The sequence below is a fragment of the Corylus avellana genome, chromosome 7 (assembly GCF_965113065.1).
Source record: "Corylus avellana chromosome 7, dhCorAvel1.hap1.2, whole genome shotgun sequence".
Classification (NCBI taxonomy): domain Eukaryota; kingdom Viridiplantae; phylum Streptophyta; class Magnoliopsida; order Fagales; family Betulaceae; genus Corylus; species Corylus avellana.
Genome location: NC_142496.1, coordinates 2,666,717 through 2,691,755, shown reverse-complemented (window position 1 = coordinate 2,691,755; position 25,039 = coordinate 2,666,717). Strand labels below are relative to the sequence as shown.

The 25,039-nt window shown below is 39.0% G+C and overlaps 1 protein-coding gene across 1 annotated transcript; it reads right to left on the bottom strand.

The window, feature by feature from the left end:
- LOC132183886 (SH3 domain-containing protein) lies at positions 1-23,992 on the bottom strand. The gene is made up of 27 exons (XM_059597351.2): positions 23,851-23,992; positions 23,479-23,739; positions 23,228-23,287; positions 23,026-23,118; positions 21,209-21,437; positions 20,398-20,504; positions 19,502-19,564; positions 18,883-18,983; positions 18,213-18,307; positions 18,030-18,050; positions 16,886-16,981; positions 16,676-16,796; positions 16,381-16,530; positions 16,060-16,256; positions 14,433-14,704; positions 13,876-13,977; positions 12,276-12,452; positions 11,976-12,164; positions 11,288-11,529; positions 11,021-11,167; positions 9,352-9,568; positions 2,034-2,162; positions 1,765-1,908; positions 1,129-1,203; positions 852-1,013; positions 602-661; positions 1-448 (listed from the first exon to the last, which is right to left on the bottom strand). Exons 1-27 carry the CDS (start codon positions 23,854-23,856, stop codon positions 374-376), a joined length of 3,591 nt encoding a protein of 1,196 aa, XP_059453334.1. The 5' UTR covers positions 23,857-23,992; the 3' UTR covers positions 1-373.
- Between the last annotated feature and the right edge of the window lie 1,047 nt (positions 23,993-25,039).

Sequence of the window (25,039 nt, the reverse complement as noted above, 5' to 3'; positions counted from 1 at the left end):
TATGACAAGTAATGATTGCATTGTCTTTTACTAACAAAACCCATAGTTATAATTACATAGTTCAAGTGATGTGAACCTTTCTGCTACGCATTGGTCTCCAATTGTGTTCCAAGCTGCTGCAACCCAGAGTCTCACTGATGATCCGTTGCCCAAGAAAATGGAGGATAGTTCACAGACCACAGTAGCACGAAACTGGGTGTTTTGGTGTGCCAGGTAAAGTAGCAAAAAGACAGTATGAAACTCTCAAGAAAATTAATCTCACCCCAATGAAACTCTAGGGAGATGCATGATCGAAAAAGGATAAGGGTTAAACTGCTGAAGAAAATCTCAATAAACACTCATGAAGTCGTATAGCCTAGATACACTAATGAACTCAAGATTGACTGACATAGAGAACAGGCACCAACCCAGCCATCTTGCCATCCCTCCCAGGGCGTTTCTTCTTCACCTGTAACAAGCGTGGCATTACATTAGGCACAGACTTGACAACCTTAGCAACATTTTCCAAGCATATTCAACTACAATCTACACATTTGCCACTAACAAACTACAAAAATCCGGGTTCTTTCCCTGAATATGATCCTTAATTCCATATACTTACAAAAAACCAGCCGTCCACTTCGTCCTCAATTTCTACGTCTTCTCCCGCAGTCAAGTTTAACTGCAACCAACCAGCCAACAGGTTTAACTTTCAGAGAACACAAGAATGAAAATATCAAATGGCAAGATGAGCAATCCAATTGACATAAAAAAAAGGTAGTGCATGCAGATATGCTGGAAGGCCAGACCGTCCATCATTCGTCTAGAAATCTTTAGTCAAAAATCCAGATAATCAATAGGAGACAACTAACCTCATCATCTCCACCAGCAGTGAAGTCATATAGTGCCGTTCCGACCTTTGGATTTCCAGATGAAGCTCGTTCCTCTTCTCGTGACCCAAAACTCTGGGATCCACGCCCAGCTAAGGGATTCTCAAAAGATTCATGTGTGTATGATGAAGGCTCTTCTCTAATCTGATGAAACAAAAACAAAGAAAAAAAAAAAGAAGATGATGCGTTAACAATTTAAAGTCGGTATCATACAATACGAAAAGTACAAAACTAGATGAGAAAAGGCAATGAAACTAACCGGAGAACCTAGACCCTCATAAATTGAGGAACCACCAGTGGGAGGATTGCTAAACCTGCTTGCTGAAGACCTCTCCTGTTTTAGATAAACTTAGTGGGTCACAACTAGAATATCTTTGAAATGAAAAAGAAAATGTGTTCTAGCCGAAGAGGATAAAAATTGGCTTTCCGTTAGAATTATAAAATCTGGGCCTGACTGCTACTTTTAACCATATACACAAAAATGCAAATGAATTGCATATCTAGATTAAACACCACTTTTCATGAAGAATAAGAAGCAGGGAAGCCAGGCCCATCTTAATCGGGGTCTCAAGAGATGAGCAATTTTCATCCCCCTAGATTCAGTTTAGGGTCAATCTTTTACGCTTCATCCTCTAAAACTTTTATTTTATTTTATTTTTTCATTTCATATTACTTTTGATTTTCCACTTTCAACACTCCAAAATGTAAAACGAACAAAAGTACTATCCTTACAGTACAAAACAACCTGGATGTTCATGCTTATATTACTTGGAACTACTATGCACTGTATCAATCCTAAAAGCACAGAACACCTTGGTACTAAAAGCTTGGCAGATAAAGGAGACGATTAATATGAAAAAGAGTAAGAACGAAAGAAAAGAAATAGTAGTCATACCGAAGTTTGTGCAGCCCCATATGTGGTGGGCCGTGAGCTGAACAATGAAGGGTAGCTCATTCCACCAAAGTGGGATGATATGGAAGATTCAACTGATCCTGTTGACTCTGGTGAAGAAGTCCCAGATGACCTTGCATCATCTTCCTGTCATCCAAAAAACAAAATAGATGAATAATTATTCTCTAGGAAATCACAGGAGACACAAACGCCAAGCTCCAAAGGTATTGCATGTTAAGTCCAATTTAAGTAGGATTTGGCAGAACGCATACCTCTAATTCTGAAGTTTCTAAAAGTGTCTTTGCCCACATATCATCATAACTAACTGAAGGTCTAGAGATGATGTTCTCCTCATCAACATCAGGAGCATCAGCTCCCACACCAGCAAGAAATTCGTTAACCTAACACAAAGGAGAGATGAAATGATCATTTCACTCAAGTTATTGATAAGCAGCCCAAAATCAAAGAGAAGTTATATAATTGCAAATATTTAGCAGATGATGCCAAATAACTCATAAAAATTTAAGGCTACTAGAATCCGAATTGTACAAATAAGTTCCTGCTCAGCTTGTACCTTCTAATCAAGGACAAATTTGGTATGTACAGGATTCTTCTTTAGGCACAAGACTTATTCAGAAAATAAAGTAGGCCATTCTCAAACCTATGTAAGACACAGTTCGCCCATGCCATGATCAAAGACAAATACATCCAACAAAACTCTAAGTTTCCTTTCATTAAAATGGTGGGGACTTTATAGATACAAGCCAATCTAATAAATCTACAAACTGAAAGGATGGAGGAAAATGACTTAAATATTTACTTATATTTGAATGGGAGACATGAGGAAAAAGAGCATGATTTTTTATGTAAATAAACGCTTAAGAGTCGTACTTGTCACTCAATTCTCTCTTGAGTGAAGTCCTTAATCTATTGAATAAAGACCAATGATTTTATGTATAGATTGATGATATCAATCTTAATGTGGCAGAGCCCCATCATAGATTATTATGGCTGACCACTTGGATGCTTAGGAATTAGTATTTTCAAGAATAATACAGGGGTGGCAACATTTAGTTTTTTAATCCATAATTATCAAGAGGAAAATCCATAGTTTGCAATTCTAGGATCCACAGTTAAGGAATCCACCCAAAAGAGGCTAATAACATTGTGTTGAAACTAGAGTAATGATATGTAGAGTGCCAATTTGATCTGTAGTTTGCGATTCTTGCCAATTTTATTGTTCATGACTAAGAGTGCCTGAGAGCTTCGTTCTCTCTTCACTCTCATCCAACACAGCCTGAGTCCAGGCGTGTGGGTGGCGCGTGTGATCTGTTTGGGTGTCTAGATTGTTTAGTTGTTCGGTTGGTGTTATGGCTGATGCAAGAAGGTGGTCTGTGGAGTCCATGAAGTTTGAGTTGCTGATAAAAAGTACAGGGGTGAGGATATTTGAAAGAAGCAGTAGGTTGCAAAAATCCATTTTTTTGAAAAAGGATGAGTTGATGTGGTTGGTGCGCATTGTGGAAGACTTGGTGGCAGTGGAAACGTCTGAGGTTTTTTGGGACCAATCCAGAGCAGGGTTTCCACGGATAATAGCGCAGAAATGTTCCAACAGGAATGGGCGTTTTCTGACTGTAGAAGAGTTTGATGGTAGGCAGAGAAGAGGTTCGATTATTGTACCAGAAGGACGAGTTGGACAAGGTTAGGAACGTTTCATCTCAAAGGTGCGTCTAGCTAAGTCCTCCCTGTGCGAGGTCAGGGAGGTCAGGGTAGATAAGAAGAAGTTTGAGGCGGCGGGAAGAAGGAGTTTTGCGGAAGTTTTGGGATCATCATTGAAACCAGCAGATGATTGTTTTGTTGATTACTCCGAGCCGATTGCCAGGGTACCTAAATGGTTGAAGAAGGCCGCTGCAGATAAGGATAAGCAATTCCATGCTTACACGGAGAAGGAGTTGGGCTCGCACAAGGCAAGTATTAAGGCGAAGATTGGCGGGGGTGGCGTGGAGGGACCAAAGAAGAACCAATCCTCTGACGTGGTGGGATTGAGCAACCTGAAGGCAGGGGAGCCACGGGCTGTTCGCAACTGGGCTCCGGCGAGTAGTTTGAATTCCTCGGCAAAGCTGACAATATCGGAAATTGGAGCTGATCACATGAAGGGATGGGAGGGGGTAGGTAGGCTCGAAGTGCAGCACTGGTTTCGTGTGAAAACTGAACTAATTAATGCGAAGGAGTCGTTGAGTAAGCTGAGGGGAGATTGACGTGGGTCTAGATAGGATTGAATTTGTTATTAAATATCTGGGAGAGAAGAATGATTATTCATGGGCTGGAGGGGCGTGCGTCTGTGGTCTGGCAGGAGGGATTTCATCCAAGCAAGGGGAGGCCCAGCCCAAGAAGATGAATATGGAGGGTGATGATCTGGAGGGGAAGGATAGGTCTAAGAGGGGAGGCCAACGGCCCACAAGAAAGCTTAAGGGCAAAAAGAAAGTGGTGGCTGTGTATAGGCGTAGGAAGGTGGGCCTGGGTCTAGGTTAGACCAGCCCAAGCTCGTCAGGTCTTAACTGGGTAAGACCCACGGGGTCCTCTTACCCGTTAAGATCGATCGGTTCGCCGGAGGGTTGTCGAAGGAGCCCGACAGGTGACCCAGGTGCGTCGACGTCGGCGGCAATAGGGGCGCGCACAGAGGAGATATCGCCGGCTTCAGTGGAAGGTTTTACTGATGGACCCGAAGAGTCTTCCGGTGGGGAGAGAACGTCGATTCAGGCCGGAAGTAGCTGTTGTACTCTGGAGGTCGTGCCAGACAAAGCCGGAGAGGCCGGAGGGAAGACTGTTTCTTGTCAGACAACGCCGGAAAGGCCTTTCGTGGTGGTCGCTGGTGCCGCAGAACTGGTCGGCAATAAACCCAGTGCTCCGGCGGTCGTGATTACGGATAGGGGGAAGTCTCTGTCAAACCAGACAGCGTCGGAGGTGAATCTCTTGATTGCCGCTAGTGAGAATCTTGAGTGGGTTGAGCCCGAGGAGGCGTCTGGAGCTGGAGGATCGCCGGGGAAGGTGGTTCTGGGTAGTGGGGACGCTGCCTTGCACCAGAGGATGCCGGTGATGCCAGATATAGTAAGTGAGGGTATTTTGGTGCCCTGGTCAGCCGGCGAAGTGATACAGGTTGACAGTCAGGCGAGTGAGGGTCTGGGTCATATGCAAGAACAAGGGGATAATGGTGGGTTGAATGTTTTTTGTTCCTATTGGGATGGTGATCCTTCTAATCTAGGATTCAGGTGCTCAGGCTTGACTGAGTCTCGAGGGGCTGGTCAGATGGTAGCTATGAGTTCTGGGGGTGAAGTCAGTGATGACGCTAGAAGTAAGGAAGTTGGGAGGGCAGGGGCGAGTGGAACAGAGAGGCCTTCGCCTTTGAACAGTTATGATCCTAATTCAGGGGGTGCGGCAGGACACTCAGATTGGGTTATTCAGTGTGCCAATGAGATTTATCCGATCTTGGGGATTTCGTATGTGGGTCATAAGCTGTAGCTATTAGCATTGCTAACTTCTCTAGAAGAAGAGCGCCGAAATAATGGAATGGTAACTAATTCAAGTAGTGGCACTAAGGGGAAAAGGGAGATGAGGAATTTGGAGTGCTCGGTGAATTATGATGCTAGAAGTGGGAGCTCGACTCGGGGTAACAGGAAGGGGAGGGGGAATGTCGGAGTTTTATGAAGATAAGTATACTTTCTTGGAACGTGAGAGGGTTGAATAAGAGGGACAAACGCTTGAGGGTGAGTAATTTGCTTAGGGATTGGAAGGCAAATGTTGTTTGCCTTCAAGAAACCAAGATACGGAGTATGTCTAGAAACATTGTTCGCAGTTTATGGAGGCGGAATCATGTGGATTGGTGTTGTTTGGATTCGAGTGGAGCCTCGGGTGGAATTTTAATCATGTGGTATACTAGGGTGGTGGAGAAGATCGATGTCTGTATAGGGGAGTTTACCATGGCCGTGTCTTTCAAGAATGTGGTAGATCTCTCGGTGTGGGCGTTTGCAGGAGTGTATGGTCCGAATCTTGATAGGGATAGAAGGTTCCTTTGGGACGAGTTGGCTGGTGGTCTTAGTTGGTGGAACTTGCCATGGTGTATAGGGGGAGATTTCAATGTTACTCGATTCCCTAGTGAAAGATCAGGAGGAGCTAGTCTGGATTCTGCTATGATGAGCTTCTCTGATTTTATTTCTGAACAAGGGCTTATGGACTTTCCTCTTGTCGGGGGTGCTTGCACTTGGTCAGTTTCTCAAGATCCTCCACTATGGTCTAGGATCGATCGGTTTCTTGTTTCTCCAGAATTGGAAGCCTGGTTTCCTGGGGTGAGGCAGAAGAGGCTTCCTCGCCTTTGCTCGGATCACTTTCCAATCATTCTTGAGTTGGGGGAGGTATCCCAGGGGAAAAGGCCGTTCAGGTTTGAGAATATGTGGCTTAAGGCGGATGGGTTTGTTGCCTTAGTGAAACAATGGTGGGATTCTTATGAGTTCCAAGGTACGCCGAGCTTTGTTTTCGCTTGCAAACTCAAGGCCCTAAAGCTGAATCTGAAGACTTGGAATGAGGAAGTGTTTGGTAACATTGAGAGGAATAAGAGGTTGCTTCTTGAAGATCTTCGGGTGTTTGATGAGCACGAAGAAAGTAGGGCTTTGATCGAGGAGGAGTTAGTGAGGAAGGCCGAGGTTGTTAGAGAATTAGAGAAGTGTACTCTTATGGAGGAGATAAGTTGGAGACAGAAATCTAGGGTGTGTTGGTTGAAGGAAGGGGACAAGTGCACCAAATTCTTTCATTCCATTGCCAACTCTAACAAAAGATTTAACTCGATAGAGACCTTGATGATTGGGGATAATCTTTCTTCGAATCAGGATGAGATTAGTGAGCATATTGTCGATTTCTATCAAAAGCTCTTTACTGAGCAACATAATTGGAGGCCCTTGGTCGATGGTATCTCTTTGGATTCCATTTCGGAGGAAGAGGCTAGCTGGTTGGAGAGAGTTTTTGAAGAGGAAGAGGTTAAAAAGGTCGTGTTTAAGATGAATGGCAATAAGGCATCGGGCCCCGATGGGTTTTCTATGGCTTTCTTCCAAGCTTGTTGGGATGTGGTGAGGGAGGATATTACGAGGGTGTTTAGTGCATTCCATGCTGGCGGGATGTTTGTATAGAGCCTCAACGCTTCTTTCATTTCGCTTATTCCGAAGATTCCTGGTGCCACCAATCTCAAAGATTTCCGCCCGATTAGCCTTGTGGGAGGTATGTATAAAATTATTGCCAAGGTTTTAGCAAACAGATTGAAGGTTGTGTTGGATAAGATCATTTCCAAGTCGCAAAATGCTTTCATCAAAGGTAGGCAGATTCTAGATCCCATCTTGATTGCTAATGAATGCCTTGGTTGTAGGCTGAGATCTGGGGAGCCAGGGGTCATTTGCAAAATGGATTTGGAAAAAGCTTATGATCATGTGAATTGGGGCTTCTTGATGTATGTGCTAAGGAGATGTGGTTTTGGAGGGGTATGGTGTTCTTGGATTCAACATTGCATTTCCTCGGTGCGGTTTTCGATTTTGGTAAATGGGTCTCCCAAAGGTTTTTTTAGCAGCTCCAGGGGTTTGAGACAAGGGGATCCTCTCTCCTTTGCTGTTTGTGTTTGTGATGGAGATTTTGAGTAGGATGATTTCGACAGCGGTTCATAGGGGGCTGTTAGAAGGCTTCAAAGTCGGCAACACTACAGTCTCTCACCTTTTATTTGCCGATGATACCTTGATTTTCTGCAATGCTAGGCCTGCCCAGTTACATTACTTGCGGAGTTTGTTTTTGTGGTTTGAAGCTGCTTCAGGGTTGAAGGTTAATTTGGCTAAAACGATGCTTATTCCGGTGGGGACTGTGGAGCAAGTGGATTCATTAGCCGGTATTTTAGAGTGTGAGGCAGTTACTTTGCCAGTGAAGTACCTTGCTCTCCCGTTGGGAGGCTCTTATAAGTCCAAGCATATTTGGAATGGAGTTATCGAGAAGATTGAACACCGGTTAGCCAGCTGGAAAAGGTTGTATTTGTCGAAAGGGGGTAGGGTCACCCTTATCAAGAGCACTCTTGCTAATTTGCCCACTTATTACTTGTCTCTTTTCCCTATTCCGGTGAGTGTTGCTAGGTGCATTGAGAAGCTTCAACGCAATTTTCTATGGGGAGGGATAGGCGAAGAGTTCAAATACCACTTGGTGAAGTGGTCGCAGATTTGCACTCCGATCAAGGAAGGAGGGTTGGGTATTAGGAACTTATTGGTCTTCAACCGCGCTCTTTTAGGGGAATGGTTGTGGCATTATGGGTCGGAAAGAGATGCTTGGTGGAGAGTTGTGGTAGATGCGAAGTATGGAAGTTTATAGGGACGGTGGTGTTCTGTTGAGCCTGGAGGGACGTGTGGGGTGGGGTTATGGAAGAATATTAGGAAAGGGTGGGAAACTTTCAAAGGCTTTACGAGATTTGAAGTGGGGGATGGGACTAGGATTAGCTTTTGGCATGATTGGTGGTGTGGAGATTCAGCTCTCAAGATAGCCTTCCCGATCCTTTTTAGTATTGCATGTGCGAAGGATGCCTCAGTTGCGGATAACGTGGAGATGCTAGGTGAGTCCATTCAGTGGAATGTGAGTTTTTCGAGAGAGGCTCATGATTGGGAGGTGGAGGCCTTTGCCTCCTTCTTTCAGGTGTTACATTCTACTAGAGTAAGAAGAGTGTCGGAAGATAAATTATGGTGGAACTCCTCCAAAAGAGGTACTTTCAAGGTCAAATCTCCCTTTTTCTCCTTGGCATGTTCGGAAGGGAGGAGGTTTCCTTGGAAGAGCGTGTGGCGGACACAGGCTCCCCCAAGGGCAGCGTTTTTTGTGTGGTCGGCAGCTTGGGGGAAAATTCTGACCTTAGATAATCTCAGAAAGCGAAATGTGATTGTGGTGAACAGATGTTGGATGTGCAAGAAGAGTGAGGAGACGGTGGATCATCTTCTTCTTCATTGTGAGGTGGCGTCTGCTTTGTGGAGTACCTTTTTTAGCCGTTTTGGGTTATCATGGGTGATGCCTAGTCGGGTTTTCGAGTTGCTAGCCTGTTGGTGGTCTGCAGGAAGGGGGGGGAGTGCTGCAGTCTGGAAGATGGTGCCTATTTGCTTTTTTTGGTGTATATGGAGAGAGAGAAATAATAGGTGTTTCGAGGATGTGGAGAGGTCTTTCGAGGACACTTTAGCCTATTGTTTCCATACTCTCTATCTCTGGACTGTAACATATGTTTTTCCGATTTCGATTAGCTATAATGATTTCCTTGTACGCTTTTCCCCTTCTAGTTAGGTGATCCTATTTGTATACTTCCAGTGTACTTTGGGGCGCCACACGCTTTTAATAATATCAGTTACTTACCTATCAAAAAAAAAAAAAAATCCATATCCTTTACCTAAAAATAATGGAAATAAGTAAAAAGTGCAAGGGGCCACAAGCTAAGTACATGGGAGTATACAGGAGAATCAGTAAAAGGAAAAAGATATGGAATACCTCATAGAGTTCAAATTGTTAATTTAAGCTCAATAATCAGACAAACTAAATTCTTACCCTGTTCATAGCCGGTACATTGTTTCCCAACAAGCCATCATCACCAAGGTTTGCTGCCCAAGCATTTACTAGGTCATCATCAAGTGAATCAGGCTCATCAGGGGCTGGTTTAGATTCATAGATAAGGTCAGAAATTCCAGTAGCAACAGCAGGATCACTCAAACCAGTCGATGCGCTTATATTGTGCCGTGTGCGATAGATGTCAAGAAGTTTTGCACTGTCCAAGATTTCATGAAAGAAGGGGGAGGGGGAGAGAAGCAACAATAAAAAATGTGAAAAGAAAAGATTGGAAATTATATTAAACATGAAATACAGAAATACCAGCCAGAACAGATTAGAACTGAAGCAGTTTCTTTTTTTGATGAGTAATTTAATGTCATTGAAAAAGGGTAGAGAGGTGCAACCCTAGTACAATAGAAATATATAAGAGCATCCCTCATTCAATAGAAAAAGAACAACAGTTCAAAGAGTAAGAAAAAACTAGAAAAAAGTAATTTCAGAAGTGTTCATCAAAATTACAATAACAACATATACCCCCAAAGCCTAGATGAATGATAAAAGGAAATTTTGTTGAGGAATCACTTTTTTGCATGCCTTTTTCTAAAAGCATGCATTCCAAAAGGTTAGCAATAATTCATTTTGATGAACAAGGAACAAGGTTGCAAGTTTTGTTGTTATGGAACCACCCAGCTTTCTCATTTGAAAAGGAAAACTGTAAGAGTTTTAAATACTATGCAGTTCTCATTTTTTTGAACAGTAATTGCAAAACTTGTAAAATTAAGAGTTGCAGCAATCAAGAAAAGGAATTGGGAGAAGCTAGATATATGCAGCTGAGGAAGAGAAAGAGAGTGACGGCAGAAACCACGTGTGGGTATCATCATCATCTATTCTCTAGGCGTAGATTTTATTTTCTTCATCTTCATTTTCTACCTCACTCAAATTTTCTAATTAAACATCTCGTAGAAAGGTAGCCCAGATTTTAAGCAATTAAAAGTTTTTCTCTTAATTGTTCTAAAACTAAAGATACAGGTCCTATAACCAGGAATTCTTTATTACACATACAGATGGAGCTCCAACTTCAATTTGAAATCTCCCCTTATGGTGCGTAGAAAGCAAATACATAAAGTTTCACACATTGAAGTCAAAATTATAGAACATTTTCTGCTCCAAATATTGCATGACTATAGCACCAAATCAACAGCAAATATCAATTAGCACTAACCAATCGGTGATATTGTTTCTTGCCTGAAAGCCTAAGTAACAACTCATGAATTGCACCAAAAAGCATTTAGATTTAATTAATCAAACCATCAAGTTTCGATCATATCCTCAAATGGTAGAACTTGCATAAAAAATATTTGCAAATCAATGACAAAATGTCACAGTGACATTGTTAATTTAAAAAAAAAGGACATAATCTATATTTTGTGGAGGTGATGGTCCAAGTACACACGACAACTAAGATCCAATTGGATGTTCTCCCGTACAACTCCCAAATTCCACTGAGACAGTTCTTTACATGCCACACTCCTGCACGTTTCCTAAGATAAAGCACTTCAGACAATAAAAGGAAAAATTCTAAGCCTATCATTGATCTCTAATTTTTCAACTATGACAGGATTATTATCAGTCCATTCAAGCACATATGCCGCAAGGATAAATGTTGTACCTTATTGGCCCCAAAGGTAGATACTTTGCTCTTGGCACATAACAAAACAAAGAAACAAGATCAAGCAATCTCTCATGGGTTTCATATAGTTTCTTGAGTTCTTCATCTGTCCATTCTTTCTTAGTATTGTCGTGATTCCGTATTTCCCTGTTTATCCACACGGGAATTTTAATTCATGTTTGTAAAAGAAAAGAGACATTTTAACTTAGTAGTGAAAAGGAAAATTAATTCATCAAGAAAAAGAAATATAAAAACATCCGTTCTTACTTGATCAAATCATCTTGTGCTCTGTACATTTCATCAAGAACTTTTATCATAGGACTTATTAAAACTCCAAGGCCGGTGCCACTGGCCCCTTGATCTTCACCATTACTGAGATGCATCTCTGAAAATTGAGACTGCAAACCACCCTGTGCTAAAGTGTGTAAGAATTCATAGATCTGTAGCCTAAAAGGTTCACCAGACCTGACTGCAATTGTTGTAAGAGCTTGAGCAGCAATGATACGAATCTGTGAGTATCCATTTAAATCAGTCCACATAAGAAAAAAGAAAAAGAACAAAAGCAGTATAATCGTCTAGAATAAAAACATATCTTCTTGTTTGTTTTTGATAAGTAATAGCCAGTTTTATTGAAAGTGTAAAGACGCCCCAAAGTACACCGGGAGTATACATAAAATAAAAACATATCTTGATAACAACAGTACTGATCTAGAACAAAAAAACTGATGCAATCAGGGCAATTAACCTCTTAAATTGAAGTTTATATAGATTAGTTCAATATGGAGCAAGTCGTGTTTATTAACATACAAATTGAACATAAATAGTTAAATTTTCATTTTTAAATATGAGAGAAAAATTAGAAGCAAGACCTAAGGGAAAACTAGTCAGTTGTCATCCCAAGATACATGCAGTAAACAATTAACCATTGGAGGACCACTCAGGAAGGAATTTATACCTCCCAGCTGCCACTGAAAGCGCACCTCTGAAGTCGAGTCAATGCACCAGCTAGAGTAGGGTTACGTGAACTGGCAGCAGCGACCATTTTATCTGCATCTAACATCATTAATGCTGTACCAGGAGGGGTTGCAGATTCCCAAGCATATTCTGAAGCAGCATAATTTGCATTTTCTCCAAGAAACCATACCTGCAATTATATTAGTTCTCAAGCATATCAGTGCAGCGATTACCATAGTCAGAACTATAGCCTATAGGATTAATAGAATAAAAAGGTCTATTGATCAAATAAGATGCTTACTGCTGCTTGTACTAGCCTTTGTAATGCCAGAGCCGACTTTGGATCTGATGCAGAAACACTGTCCACTGATGTAAGCCCCAAGATTGACCCAGGTTGTGGTGGTGGTAGATCAAGAACTATGGTGACTGCCTCCAAAGCTGTGTGTTTTCCATCAGGACCAGCTCCAACAAGGCATGTCTGGAAACAGAATCATAAAACATATGAACATCGTTTCTGGGTACTTTCAAAGCAACTATCATAAACAAAAGACATGAGCCAGGTCAATAAAGAAAGTAAATGTTGCATTAATACAGAAGAGATTTAAATAAAATGACATGAGGCAAGTTCAAAAAGACAAGAAAAGATATGACAGTAGAACCTATCATTCTGTGTTTAAACCTATTTGCGCCTCTTTTTTTTATGAGTAATAATCCCTTTTATTAAAAGCATAAAGCGCCACTAAGTACACCGGAAGTATACAAAAGGAATCACCTAACTAAAAAGAGAAAAACGAACAAAGAAATCATCAAAGCTAATCGACAGAGGGGACACATAGGCCGTAGTCCAAAGATACATGAATAAAATATCCTCCAAGGTCCTCTCCAAATCTCAAAGCCTCTATTATTCCTTTCCCTCCATAAACACCGTATCCTTCCATAACTAATTCTTTCTAGAAACCCTAAAGTGTTCCCCTTACCATACTAAATTCTGAAAGCCTATTTTTTCCTCATCCTAAAACCCACCACAAGCACACATAGACAGATTCCTAAATCTGTCCAATGTCAGATAATTTTTTTAACTAATAAGGGAGTTGTATTAGTCAGCTCTACATAATCCTTTTAAAGGTGTCCAGTTCAGCCCCATGCTTTCTTTCATTTCAATTGACTTAAAACCATCTTTTCCCATGTGGATAACTGCGTCACACAGGCTGACCATTGATCAATTTATTACCAGCAATTGCATATGCATGAACGAGATGAAAGTTTGAATAACCAACCATATCAACATGCAAAATTTCACAGTGGGAAATCTTGAATTGTGTTTGGCTGTCCTCAAAATTTGAACTATTTTACTGCTTTGAGATGAAGAAGACATAAGTATACTCATTCAGCTGGCTCGCGTACAATAATGCTTAATGGGGAAAGGATTTCAAACATCCTTCTATAATAAGGAGCTATACACCAAAAAATTATAAGCTGAACAAATTATTTATGGCACTGTCCCTTAACATCTTCAATACAGAATTGCTCATTGTGTTATCATTTCAGAATATAAAATTTGAAAAGTGTGAGCACACAAGGTTAGGTTAGTAAAATTTACATGTCAAACCCCAACCCCCCCCTAGAGAGAGAGAATAGCCCTAGGTTGCATCATTCATATTTTTCATCAATTTTATGTTTGGGGTAGCAATTAAAATTCATTCAAGACAAAAAATAAAAAATAAAAAATAAAATCACAGGTATAGAGTTAGTACACGGGAATCTCTCATCAATTTTCTTCCAACAAATAAAAGCATGAATTTATATCATTAAACACATAAAAGCACTAGAAAATGTACAGACAATAAAATTACAAAGAAAGGGATTAAACTATGTTAGGTGAGGATTGCATGAAAACTTACTTTCCATAGTAGTTGCAAAACATCAGCATCAATCTTCCCAGGAACTTTAGTAGCAAAAATCCTTGCAATTTCAAGAAGAGTGACAGCCATATCTGGAGTTGCCTAACAAGCCAAAAAATTACAATTATTAAAAAAATTGCACAAAAGTTGGGGAATTAATCTAAAGACAACGAATATTTCACATAGTATACACTAAAGACTAAGATTCATCTATGAAGTAAAACAATAGCTGGACAACTAGAAAAGTAGCAATTTAAGCAAATGATAAAGTTATGAAAACTCACTCATGATATAACTACTTTGAATTCATCCGAGACTATCAAGACCACTATAAATCAGTACAACCAGCTTCCACCAGTTACGAGGACTCTTAATTACTCAGAAATGATATCTAGTCACTACTCACAATGTAACCTAGATATCTTATTAATAAAAGAGAAATGTTGCCGTTTGTTATAAAAAGCAACAGGAAAAAGATGGTGAAGTTAAATATTATCAAATAAATGCATTACAAGAATGGCTTCAAAAGGAAATATGACTTATGTCCAATTACATACCTTAAAACGAGCATGCAGGGTAAGTAAGATATCATTCAATAGTGTTGCTGGCCAAGCTGGATCAGAGAGCTCTGATGCAATAATTGATTCTAGTTCGCCAAATGAATCATGTGGACTTTGCATCCAGATCAGAGCCTTGATTACCATTGCTCGAACATATACACATTCGCATGCTACAGTTGTACGCACTACTTCCATCAATGAAGCTAATAAGCCTGCAATTGTATCCTTGCCACCTGTTCCATTAGATATAGAAGAGGTTCTTCGGGTACCTATGAGAGAGAGAAAATGGAATGCAATCAGATAATGATCCACCACATACACTAATCAAGCCCGCAAACAAACAAAAAAATCATTCAAACAGAATTATTAGAGAATGAGATGAAGAATATAGGTCATACTTTATAATCCAGAACACTTCGTCACCAAAAATTAGTTTAAGTAACATACACTGAGAATGAGATATTATTGTAGAAATGATCCTTCAATCAAAGATACGTATCCTACCCAACCTGATGTCAATATTGAAATCTAAATTAGAACCATATATCTGACTATTTAAAAGTGCATGCGGGGATAGCAGAAAGAATTCTTCAAACTATAAAAGTTTAGCTTATTTATCAATAGCAAATTTATGCCAGATATAATCTCTAGAGTGTTCCAATTCATTGATATAGCCAGTTTTTCTTAGGATCTTATATTTACCTCTTCCTATTCACTTAAGCTTTTGCGACAATTAGTGATTTAACATGGTATTAGAGCCAAAGGTCTTGAGTTCAAACCTTGACTCTGTAATTCACCTCATATTTCAATTAAATATCCCACATGTTGGGCCCACTAATTAAGGGTGAGTTTGAGCCCACACATGAGGGGAAGTGTTAGAATAAAAATTATTAAATTTACCTCTTTCTATCAGGGACAAGTGGTGATTTAATAATTTTAACATAATTATCCACAATGTGAAGAAAGTACTGAACAAACCATAACCTTCAACTAAAGATAGCCGGTTGGTTTTGGTCCGTCGTCGGAGCTGGTGGTGAGAGATCAGAGAGGCAATTTTTGAGATGTTGAGGATGGAGATTTTCCCTAACCTCTAGGGTTTTTTCCACTACCACACCCTTGGATTGGGCTTCTAAATACACCACATTAAACACAAAGGAGCCAAACTCCATATTTTCAAAGCATTATGGTTTCCCAAAGATAACATAACCTAAGTGCAAACTAAATAATACATAAACTTGCTGACACAAAAAAAATGATACTACAAGGGAAGAGGGAAAGCTGATTTATAGACAAATGTAGTAATTTGGAAAGATTAGTTTCCCTGCCTCCATGACATGTTAATCTGCAACACTGGTATATCAGTAACTGACATCAAATTCCTCAGAGTCAAATGGAATTAAACTTCAGTATGGAGCACAAACCAAGTGATCCATACAAAACTGACCCAAAAACATTTCCAGTAATGGACCATGACCACTATATACAACCTTCACAAACCAAAACAATTTAGGGCCAATTCAAATGAGAACATCACAGTTTGATACTCAGGTGCCATAAAGATGTTATATAAATAATTGCTAATACAAGCATAGACCAGAAAGCAAAAATAAAAAAATAAAAATACCTTCAGGGTGCAGGTTTTCATTGGTATCTGAATCATGCGAGTCTACAGTCTCAGCAAATGTATTAACATGAACTCCTTCATCAATATCCTGTAAGCCTAAAGCAAAAGCAGCAGCCCTACTTTTCCCCATCTCCTGCACAACTCTTGCAGCTGCATGAAGCACTGGCCTAGAGAAACTACGGAAAGAAGTCTCCAACCTGAATCACAGCAGGAATTAAAAAACAAGTGAACTTCAAAATTATGAAACCCATGCATATGAAAGACTGCCACTGACAAACTAATCCCCAGATTTGAGAGATAGAGAGAAAGAGATGTTTCTACCTTCTCATAACAAGTTTAATAAGGGGTTGTGGACGCCTGGTCTTTTGAGCTTTATCTTTGGTAGCTTCCTTTGATGCCACAGATGGTGCTTCTGGCAACTTGAGAATCTCTCTGGTTAAACGGTACCACCCAGCAGCGCGTTCTTCAGTCCTACATTATGCAAACGTAAGGAAGACTATATCCCAGCAGAAATGAGACAAAAACTGCTTGCCATGCTGTGATTACCCTTTGAAAGATGAAAATATCACAGCAGAGAAGTGCAGGTAGAAAAATGTTTTAAGATAACAAAACAAACCTCTCTGTGTTATCATGCTTTCCCAATACACACAAGATTGCCTCAAAACAAACTCTCTCACTAGGATCTAGAAGGAGTTGATAGAGCACCGAGCTGAACAAAGCTCTAATATCCGGCCTCTCTATACACAAAATTTTCAACAAACCAACCATTTCAAACATTGAGGGACAGAAATACTAGTTGTGTGATATAAAAATTTAAATTATTTACCATCTAGTGCTCGAGCTCTCGATATTGTATGGCACAACCTGGCTAGCGAAACTCTAGCAAGAACATCATGCAAATGGAGAACATCCTGCAAAGCACCTGCTTCATATAATACCCAAATGTGCTAAGGTTACTCAACAAGCGTCAACCCAGAAAATAAAAATAAAAATATAATAACAGTAACTTCCCTCTAGAAGAAGCAAGTAAACCCATATAGAGAAAAATATACATGCTTAGCAGAGAGAACCAAAAAACAGAGATTTTATATTCACATAGTGAACTTAAGACTCAAAATTCTTTCATTTGAAAAGTCATTATGTCACACATCTTATAATAGACTAAGCCTTCTTTCCTTCTTATGTGTGCAGCAGAAGAAGCAATTCTTGAAAGAGCAATAGAGTCATTGTCCAAGTAACCAATACTATTGGTGAAATTTTATTTTTTAATGTAAGAAGTATTATTTGAATGACAAGAAACCTCATGTATGCAGAGTGTATAGAAAGAGGCTCCTAAAAATTGCAATTATAGATTCAAAAGATCAATAACGTCTTTAAAAGAAGAGACAGATGCTGCCATATGCAGCCATCCGATCATACAATGATCTCAAAAAAATGGATTTCACCTAATTCGAACAAAGCTCAACTATATTGAAGATCTGATTATTCTCTTCCCTCCACAAAGTCCATATTAAGGGGCACTGATCAAAAAGATGGCCGCAAAGTCAAGCAAAAATGATGAATTATGCTATAAAATCTTGTCAAAGAAATTGATTCTCATTTCATATTATACTCGGATCCCTTTCTGTTAATGGACAACATATTTGATCGATATGCCATAGCTATACAGAACTGACACGGAATGCAGAAACGAAGGGTTAGACAATCATGAGTGTTTCTAATTAGCAACCATACAACTCAAGAAATTTGATAAAACAATGGAAGAAATACGCATAGACCTCAAACTAGGAAGAGAGCCTTTTAATTTGTAACTACATTTTCTCTTGATTTGGATTATATGGAATCAAAACCCAGAAACTTCATAAAAAAATATTCAAGTATTCAATTATGAAACTTCAAACAACAAAAGCTATCTACAATAATGGTAAGAAAAGGAGAAAGCTGAGAAACGATGCAGATTGGGAGAATACCTCCAGGCTGTGCAAGCTTTCCTGCAGAAAGATCATAGCAGTACAGTGTAAGAATACATTACAACAATAAAACTTTAGTTCCAATGTTACATCATGGAAACAAATATGCTTTCATGACAGCAAAAGCCATGGGAATGTGGAAGAGTTTACTTATCAAAAAAAAAAAAGAGTTAAATATGTAACCTAAGGCCATTGCAACTGCATACGGATCTCTTGTAGCTAACTCAGAGAGGATTTCCAATGCATGCCTCACAGCAACAGGATCAGCAAATGAAACCCTGTAACCACATGATACTCCCTTGTTATTGACAACAGAAAACGAAACAAAGGAGGAATGGTTAAACATACCATTTCTAGTCAAATAATCATAAAGTTGCTTAATAGGTAGTTAAAAAATTAAAACAATCTGCAATATTATGATGTATTCTGAAAACTTCAGTACCTTGTACAATTTACTAACTTCAAAGAAAAGTTAGGCTTCACCAATCTATGCTAAACCAGTTAGTACAACCAAATTTAGACACCAAGTAAACAGTCAAGACAGATAATTTAACTTCACACTGACGATTGAAAACATTCAAAAAGATACAAAAACAAATAATGTAACAATAACAACCATAACAACAAATCACCTATAAAAGATTAAAATTTAAGGGAAAATGATGAAAGAAATTTAACTATATGTTCAAAAAGAAGATTAAGAAAACAACTTGATCAATGTACATTAAATCAAATTTCCAACATTTGATTGTCATATATGCTACATCATCAGCACAATGAAACTAATCAAAAGGATGCTCCCATGCAACAACTCTATGCCATCAAAATAGAATGCCCAGAATGAAGAACTTACCCCTGTGCAGCACGATGCAGAAAAGCTGGATTTCCGGGATCTAGAGGAAGTCTTCTCAAAGCACTTAGTGCAGCATATTGCAAATTACTCCGAATGACAAACTAATAAAAAAATAAAAAATGCTTAAAATTTGTACAACCAGTGATCCAAACTCAAAAACTAAGCAGGTAAAGCATTTCTTATAAAATAAGTATAGCAAAGAAATGGAAAGCATAAGTTGCCTATGAAAATGTTTGCCTATCCACTCAATAAGAGAAGCAGACCTAAGCTAGTAAAGCTAGCAAGAATCTGTAATAGAAAACCAAATCAAAAGTCTACTTTCCACACACATAAAGCAAAGTTCTATATGTAGCAGTCAGACTCCTTTTGGTACTTATTGCAATGTTGAATTAACATACTAACATTTTTACAGTAATCCATTTTCAGTAGTCATAACTTTCACAGGGAAACTGAATAGACAAAGTGCATGTCATAATCGGTGCTAGCAATCTCAAGATACTATAATTATCCATTTTTGCTGGCAAGATATAATAATCAGTCTGGTATTTAGCAAGTCCCAAGAAACACACAAAACAATGACATAGCCCAAATGGAGGAATTTAAGATGAATTATAATTACCTCCTTATCAGCACCTTTAGTTCCAAACATGCCTTTCTTACGTTTTTGTGGGCCATCAGCGACCTGAAAATCAATTTCTGAACATTAAAGACAAGAAGATTAAAGTATTATTTTCTTCTGACTAGGACAATGTAACAAACAAAAGAATATTCAACGAAAAAAAAAAGCATTTCAACATTCTCCTCAGCTACATAGTTATTTCCCATCACAAAGTGACGTTTGTCACATGACTTTCATATTCTGAGCTTATAAGATGTCACATATTTTTGCAGGTACATGTGTCCTAATTTAGCATTCAAGGGTCTTAGCGAATTAGAGCCTACCACTACCCTAATTGTGACATTAAACAAGGAACCCAGGTTTTTATGGACAACTCAGCAGGTGTTGGTGCTCAATGTGTTTCAACTATTTTACAACTTCTGATTACATCAGCATACCTAAGTTGTTCACCATATATTTTATCGAACTATGTCTTCCATTAAATGAAGCCCACATCCCCTGGATCCTGTGAATCACATTTCCCCAAATAGATATCAAAGTTGTGTTCTAGGAAGGCAAAGAGTATGAATACATATCCAAGAAGACTCAACTGGTCGGTATTAAACCTTAACTTCTCAATTCAAAAGCTTCTGACATTCATGAATAACAAAATCAGTCTCTTTCAATCACGAGTTACCATTTACCTTTCACACTCATCAAACATCCCTATGTTGCCTCAAGCTAGAAGACAAACCACACAACACATCCCTCCAAGAACCATACACATTGTTAGTGTGGAAACGATAAACATGGTTCCGCCTTTATAAACATATTAATCTCTATTAACTAAAAAGAATAAGAAAGAAAGTAGCATTCTCCAGGTAAATATTTGTTGAAGAAATAAGAGTAGGACAAACCTTATCAAATATGCCAAATACAATTTCGTACAATCTGGACAAAATATCAGAGTTATTTGAAGGAGCATATGTAAGAGCCTTCAAAGCTTGCAATCTCCGTGCGTGAACTTCAAAATTGATGGATGAAAAAGTCAACTCATTATCTATAACCACTTCAAATATGAGTCAATATCCAATCCTAAAAGTAACAACCAGTTAAGGACATTTCAAAAAGAAAATGCAATCATTTTCTCCGTTTAGGCAACGGCTTCTATCTTGAACCATAACTTAGAACCAAACCTATATTACAATTCACACAAATCAATTGTCAAACAAACAAAGGAAATTCTTGAGAAGACTTTTAGATTCTGAACAAGCAAATGATTCACACAGCCGATGATCATTCAAAAAACAAGAGCGCCAATTCCAATCTATCTGCCAGGTGCCTAAGCTTAGAAATAAACTGAAGTAAATATCAAATATGTACGATATCAGTTAGCATCCATTATATAATTGCACCTTGTATGTATAATTCCTAAATAGACTGAGTTTAAATCAACACTCAACACTCAAAGATTGCTCGATTATAATATTTTGCAGTTAATAAAGAGAGATAGCTAACTAAGCACAGACAAAAATATTACAATAAATTAATTTGTCCATGGAGTGTCCCTCAAAACAAAGAGATTATGTGGTAATTTTTCTCTAATCAATTCTATGCAGGTATCTAGTACTCAAACAATTGGATAAACAATCATTAAGAGCTAGATGAAATAATCAGAGAAACAAGAAGCTGAAAATAAGAAAGGTTAAAAGTAAGAAACCACTTTACATTCAACATCAGCATTTGAGGCCTCTGCTGTAAGCTGTTCTACTATTCGGGGTACAACATCAGCTCTAGTCACACCTCCAACAGCATCAATGTCAGCTAGAGCATCCCAATTTGGTGTAGGAATCCCACCACCTGTGCTTAAACCTTGTGCTCCAGTGTCTGATAAAATTCTGGCCAAGTAATAATACACATACCGTAGAACACTCCTATCTTCACACTGCTGATTGAGCTGCCAGAAAAAAGAGAGAGAATACATATATCATCTAGGCAGTAATTAAGATTGCTCCGTTCCATGAAAAGGTAAAGACATGAATGCCAGATGTTAAAGCTGCTAGTAGTGTAAACTCAATAAGAAATTATACATTCAGCATGGCATCATACACAATTTTTCCACTTCCCAAATCAAGTGGCACCAGCGATTTCCTATGTGCTATCCATAAATAAGGGCATTAGAATGACAGGCAGAACTGATATTCCTCATCCTTGTTAACCGTGAACCCTTTGTTCATATTTTGTTTGCCGCTCCTAGAAATTTTAATTCTCTCTTCAAATTCTGAATACGCACTAAGGGTTGTTACCCATGCACACAGGAAATACAGGAGAACCCCATACCCCCTCCCCCCTGGCTGTCATCCCGCAAAAGAATAAGAAAAAGTGACGACAATAGATAAAGGTAAGCACTAACCAGCTCTTAAAATCCATAACAATCAATAAAATGAGAGAGAGGGAGAGAGAGAGAGAGAGAGAGAGAGAGAGAGAGAGAGAGGCAGATATGCTGGAAGCTTCAGCCAGCACACCAGAAGCACTAAATGCACCAAATTAAGCACAACAAGAAAGCTATGTAAACAAAAAATCTCCTATGCCCTTTAAACCTTTTCTTCCCAGCTGACCAACAGCTCAACCACCATTCTGGGCATAACATAGGAGATACAATACCTAGTGCAGTCAGGGGAACAAGTTCCTAGCAATGAAGCAGAGCAGCAAACAATGATCAACCATGTCCCAATTTCACTTGAAAAAAACAACACCAATCAACCAAAATATGTTTCCTCCTTATAACAGCCTCCACCACAAGGAACATATTCAAAGAAGCTATCTAGAACAAAGAAACTCACCTTAGGAGGCATGCTAACTCGCTAAAAGCTTTCAACGGAAACACAACCTCCTCAACATGCAGTAATAAGATTTAACACAAACTACTCACTCCCAAATAATCTCAAACTAAGACACAGAACGCATCTGAGGTTAGCTTCAACATTAAAAGTCACTAATTTGGAACCTAATGAAGTAGATGGCCCAAGTGACTACATATAGCCTGAGGTTTCAATAGAATAAAAGAGGATGACTTCATCTCATGCCCATTTTTTCTTCCTAAGTTTCATCTCATTCCCATTTAGTCACTAGCACCCAGAGCTATCACACTAAAACAACCAGCAAACCAAATGTTCTAAAAAGATCATGTTATGTCAAACTTAAGGTATTACTAAACTTCATTCTATAAATGCCGTATAAAGATCCCAGCACTGCACCAAGAGATAGTCAAATTCCTCGACCATCTAATACCCAGAAAGTTCAAACCTACCAAAATACATAGAACAGTAGTTCATAGTACACCATATCCATATGTTTTTCAACATGGCTGTATCACGCGACAACAGACAGAATAGGCAATCAAAGAAACTTCTATTGACCTATGTTTCACGACAAAGATTACCCCAAAAAAAAAGGATACGCTAAAATGAAGAAGTAATTACAACAGATAGAAACAAGAAATGACATCTAAAATGAGGAGAAAACAGCGAGAAGAAGACTCATACCATGAGAAGAGATGGTGCCAATGAAGGATCAACGGAATTGTACACAGCAAGTTTGGGAAACACATGATGCACCAACTGCTTCTGAGAGCTTTTCTATACAAAAAATTTTCACAGTAAAGAAAGAGAACAGCAAAAAATTAGGGAATTTCCAATCAAAACAAAGAACAGCTTAGGAGAATTATTAGAAAGAGGGCGATCCTACTTGATCAGACGTTGCAGCCAGTTCGTGAATGCTCCTCGCCAGTTGCGAATACGAAACGGGCTGTAAAGACGAAGCAAATTGCATTAAGCACCAATTCAAAATAACCAAACCGTTAATTTACAAATAAATATCGAATCAGTGATCCTGTCTCATCTCAATTATCTTAATCTTTTGCATCATTTTCTCAGCGATCAGAAAGAGACTAAAAACACATTGGGACTTTCCCACACTTTCTCAGCTACCAAACCGACCTTTTTCTTCTGCTTCTGGGGGATGATGTTGGCGCGGACGGGATTCAGAGCGGCCTTGGCTGCAGAAACGGTGTCGCTGTGGATCTGCATAAGGGAGGTCCTCTTGGACCTCTTCTCGCCAGCCGGCTTCCCCAGCGCCGTAGGCTGAGCCGCCGACGAAGGAGACATCGACGCAGCCGCCGGAATTCCGGACGAAGCCGGAGCCGGAGCCGGAGCCGGGTCCGCTGTTATAAGATCCATCAGCGTCGTCCCCGACGAGTCCTGCGACACACACAAATCAAAATCAAATGTGCGTTTGAAAATTAATTAATTAAAGAAAAATAAAGAAATGCGAAATGAGAATAGGGATCTAAGAAGGGAAGCATTAATCACCGCCATAGTACTTCTCTCTGTAAGAGCTTGTGATTGGAGAACGAGAGGACTGAGTCTACTGTATATCTATGGTTCAACAGTCAAGCTGACAGGAAAGGAACAACCATTTGCTGTTAACGACATTTTTTTCATACTTTGTTATAAGATGTATCCATTGAGGAAGAAAAAAAGTTTGCTCTGTTTTTTTTTTTTTTATATACAAAAATTTCCTCTAAACTCCAAATCTATAAATTTATTAAAAAATTATATTAGAAATCTTCATTTATTTTTTAATTAGCAATCACATAGTATATTGAAAAAGAGACATATTATTTAGTAAACCTTTCTATTTGGGTGTGCGTTTAAGCGTTGAGGGATCACTCAAAAAATTTATTTGAAGAAAAAAGTACATATTTGGTAAAAAAAATTTGAAATCGCTTTTAAGGGTACAAAAAGCCTAAAAATGATCAAAATACACTTTTGGCAAAGCATAAAAATGAAACTAAGTTTTTGCCAAAAAGAGTTTTTTTTTACTTAAAACCTATATTTCTCAAATACAATCATAAACATGCTCTAAAAGGCCGTTTGAAATTGTGATTTCAAGACAATTCTCTAGGTTTGATGATCTTGCTTTTGATTCTTTGGAGGCGGGTGAGGTCTCTCAGCTAGAAGTTCCTTTTTGAGAAAATTGAGGTTTTGGAGGTGGTGAAAGGCATGGATAAAGATAAGGTTCCAAGTCCGGATGACTTCTCTATAGCTTTCTTCCAAGATTGCTAGGAAGTGATCAAAGATGACATTATAGCATTTTTTCAGACTTTTATATTCGTAGTAAGTTTGATAAGAGCCTTAATGCTACTTTATCTCTCTCATTCCAAAGGTGCCTGAGCTTATGAGCTTAAGGAGTTTCATTCTATTAGTTGGGTGAGTGGGATCTATAAGATTATTGCAAAAGTTTTCACTAATAGGATGAGAAGGGTTGTGGATAGGGTGATCCATAAGCTTCATAATGTCTTCCTTAATGGTATGCAAATCTTGGAATCTGTTCTTATTGCGAATGAGTGCTTGGATAGTCGTATCAAATCTGGAGAACCAGGGCTGCTTTGTAAAATGGATATGGAGAAGGCCTATGTTCATATTGATTGGAAGTTTCTTTTGTATTTACTCAGGGGGTGTGGGTTTGGTGAGAAATGGTCTTCTTGAATAAAGCGTT

Bases quoted from the DNA above. Each gene is read 5' to 3' on its own strand.
- LOC132183886 (XM_059597351.2), bottom strand. The intron at 11,168-11,287 runs GTAAGAACGGAT...GTGGATAAACAG, and splicing joins GCACAAGATGATTTGATCAA to GGAAATACGGAATCACGACA. The intron at 9,569-11,020 runs GTACAACATTTA...AATCTTGGACAG, and splicing joins CTACCTTTGGGGCCAATAAG to TGCAAAACTTCTTGACATCT.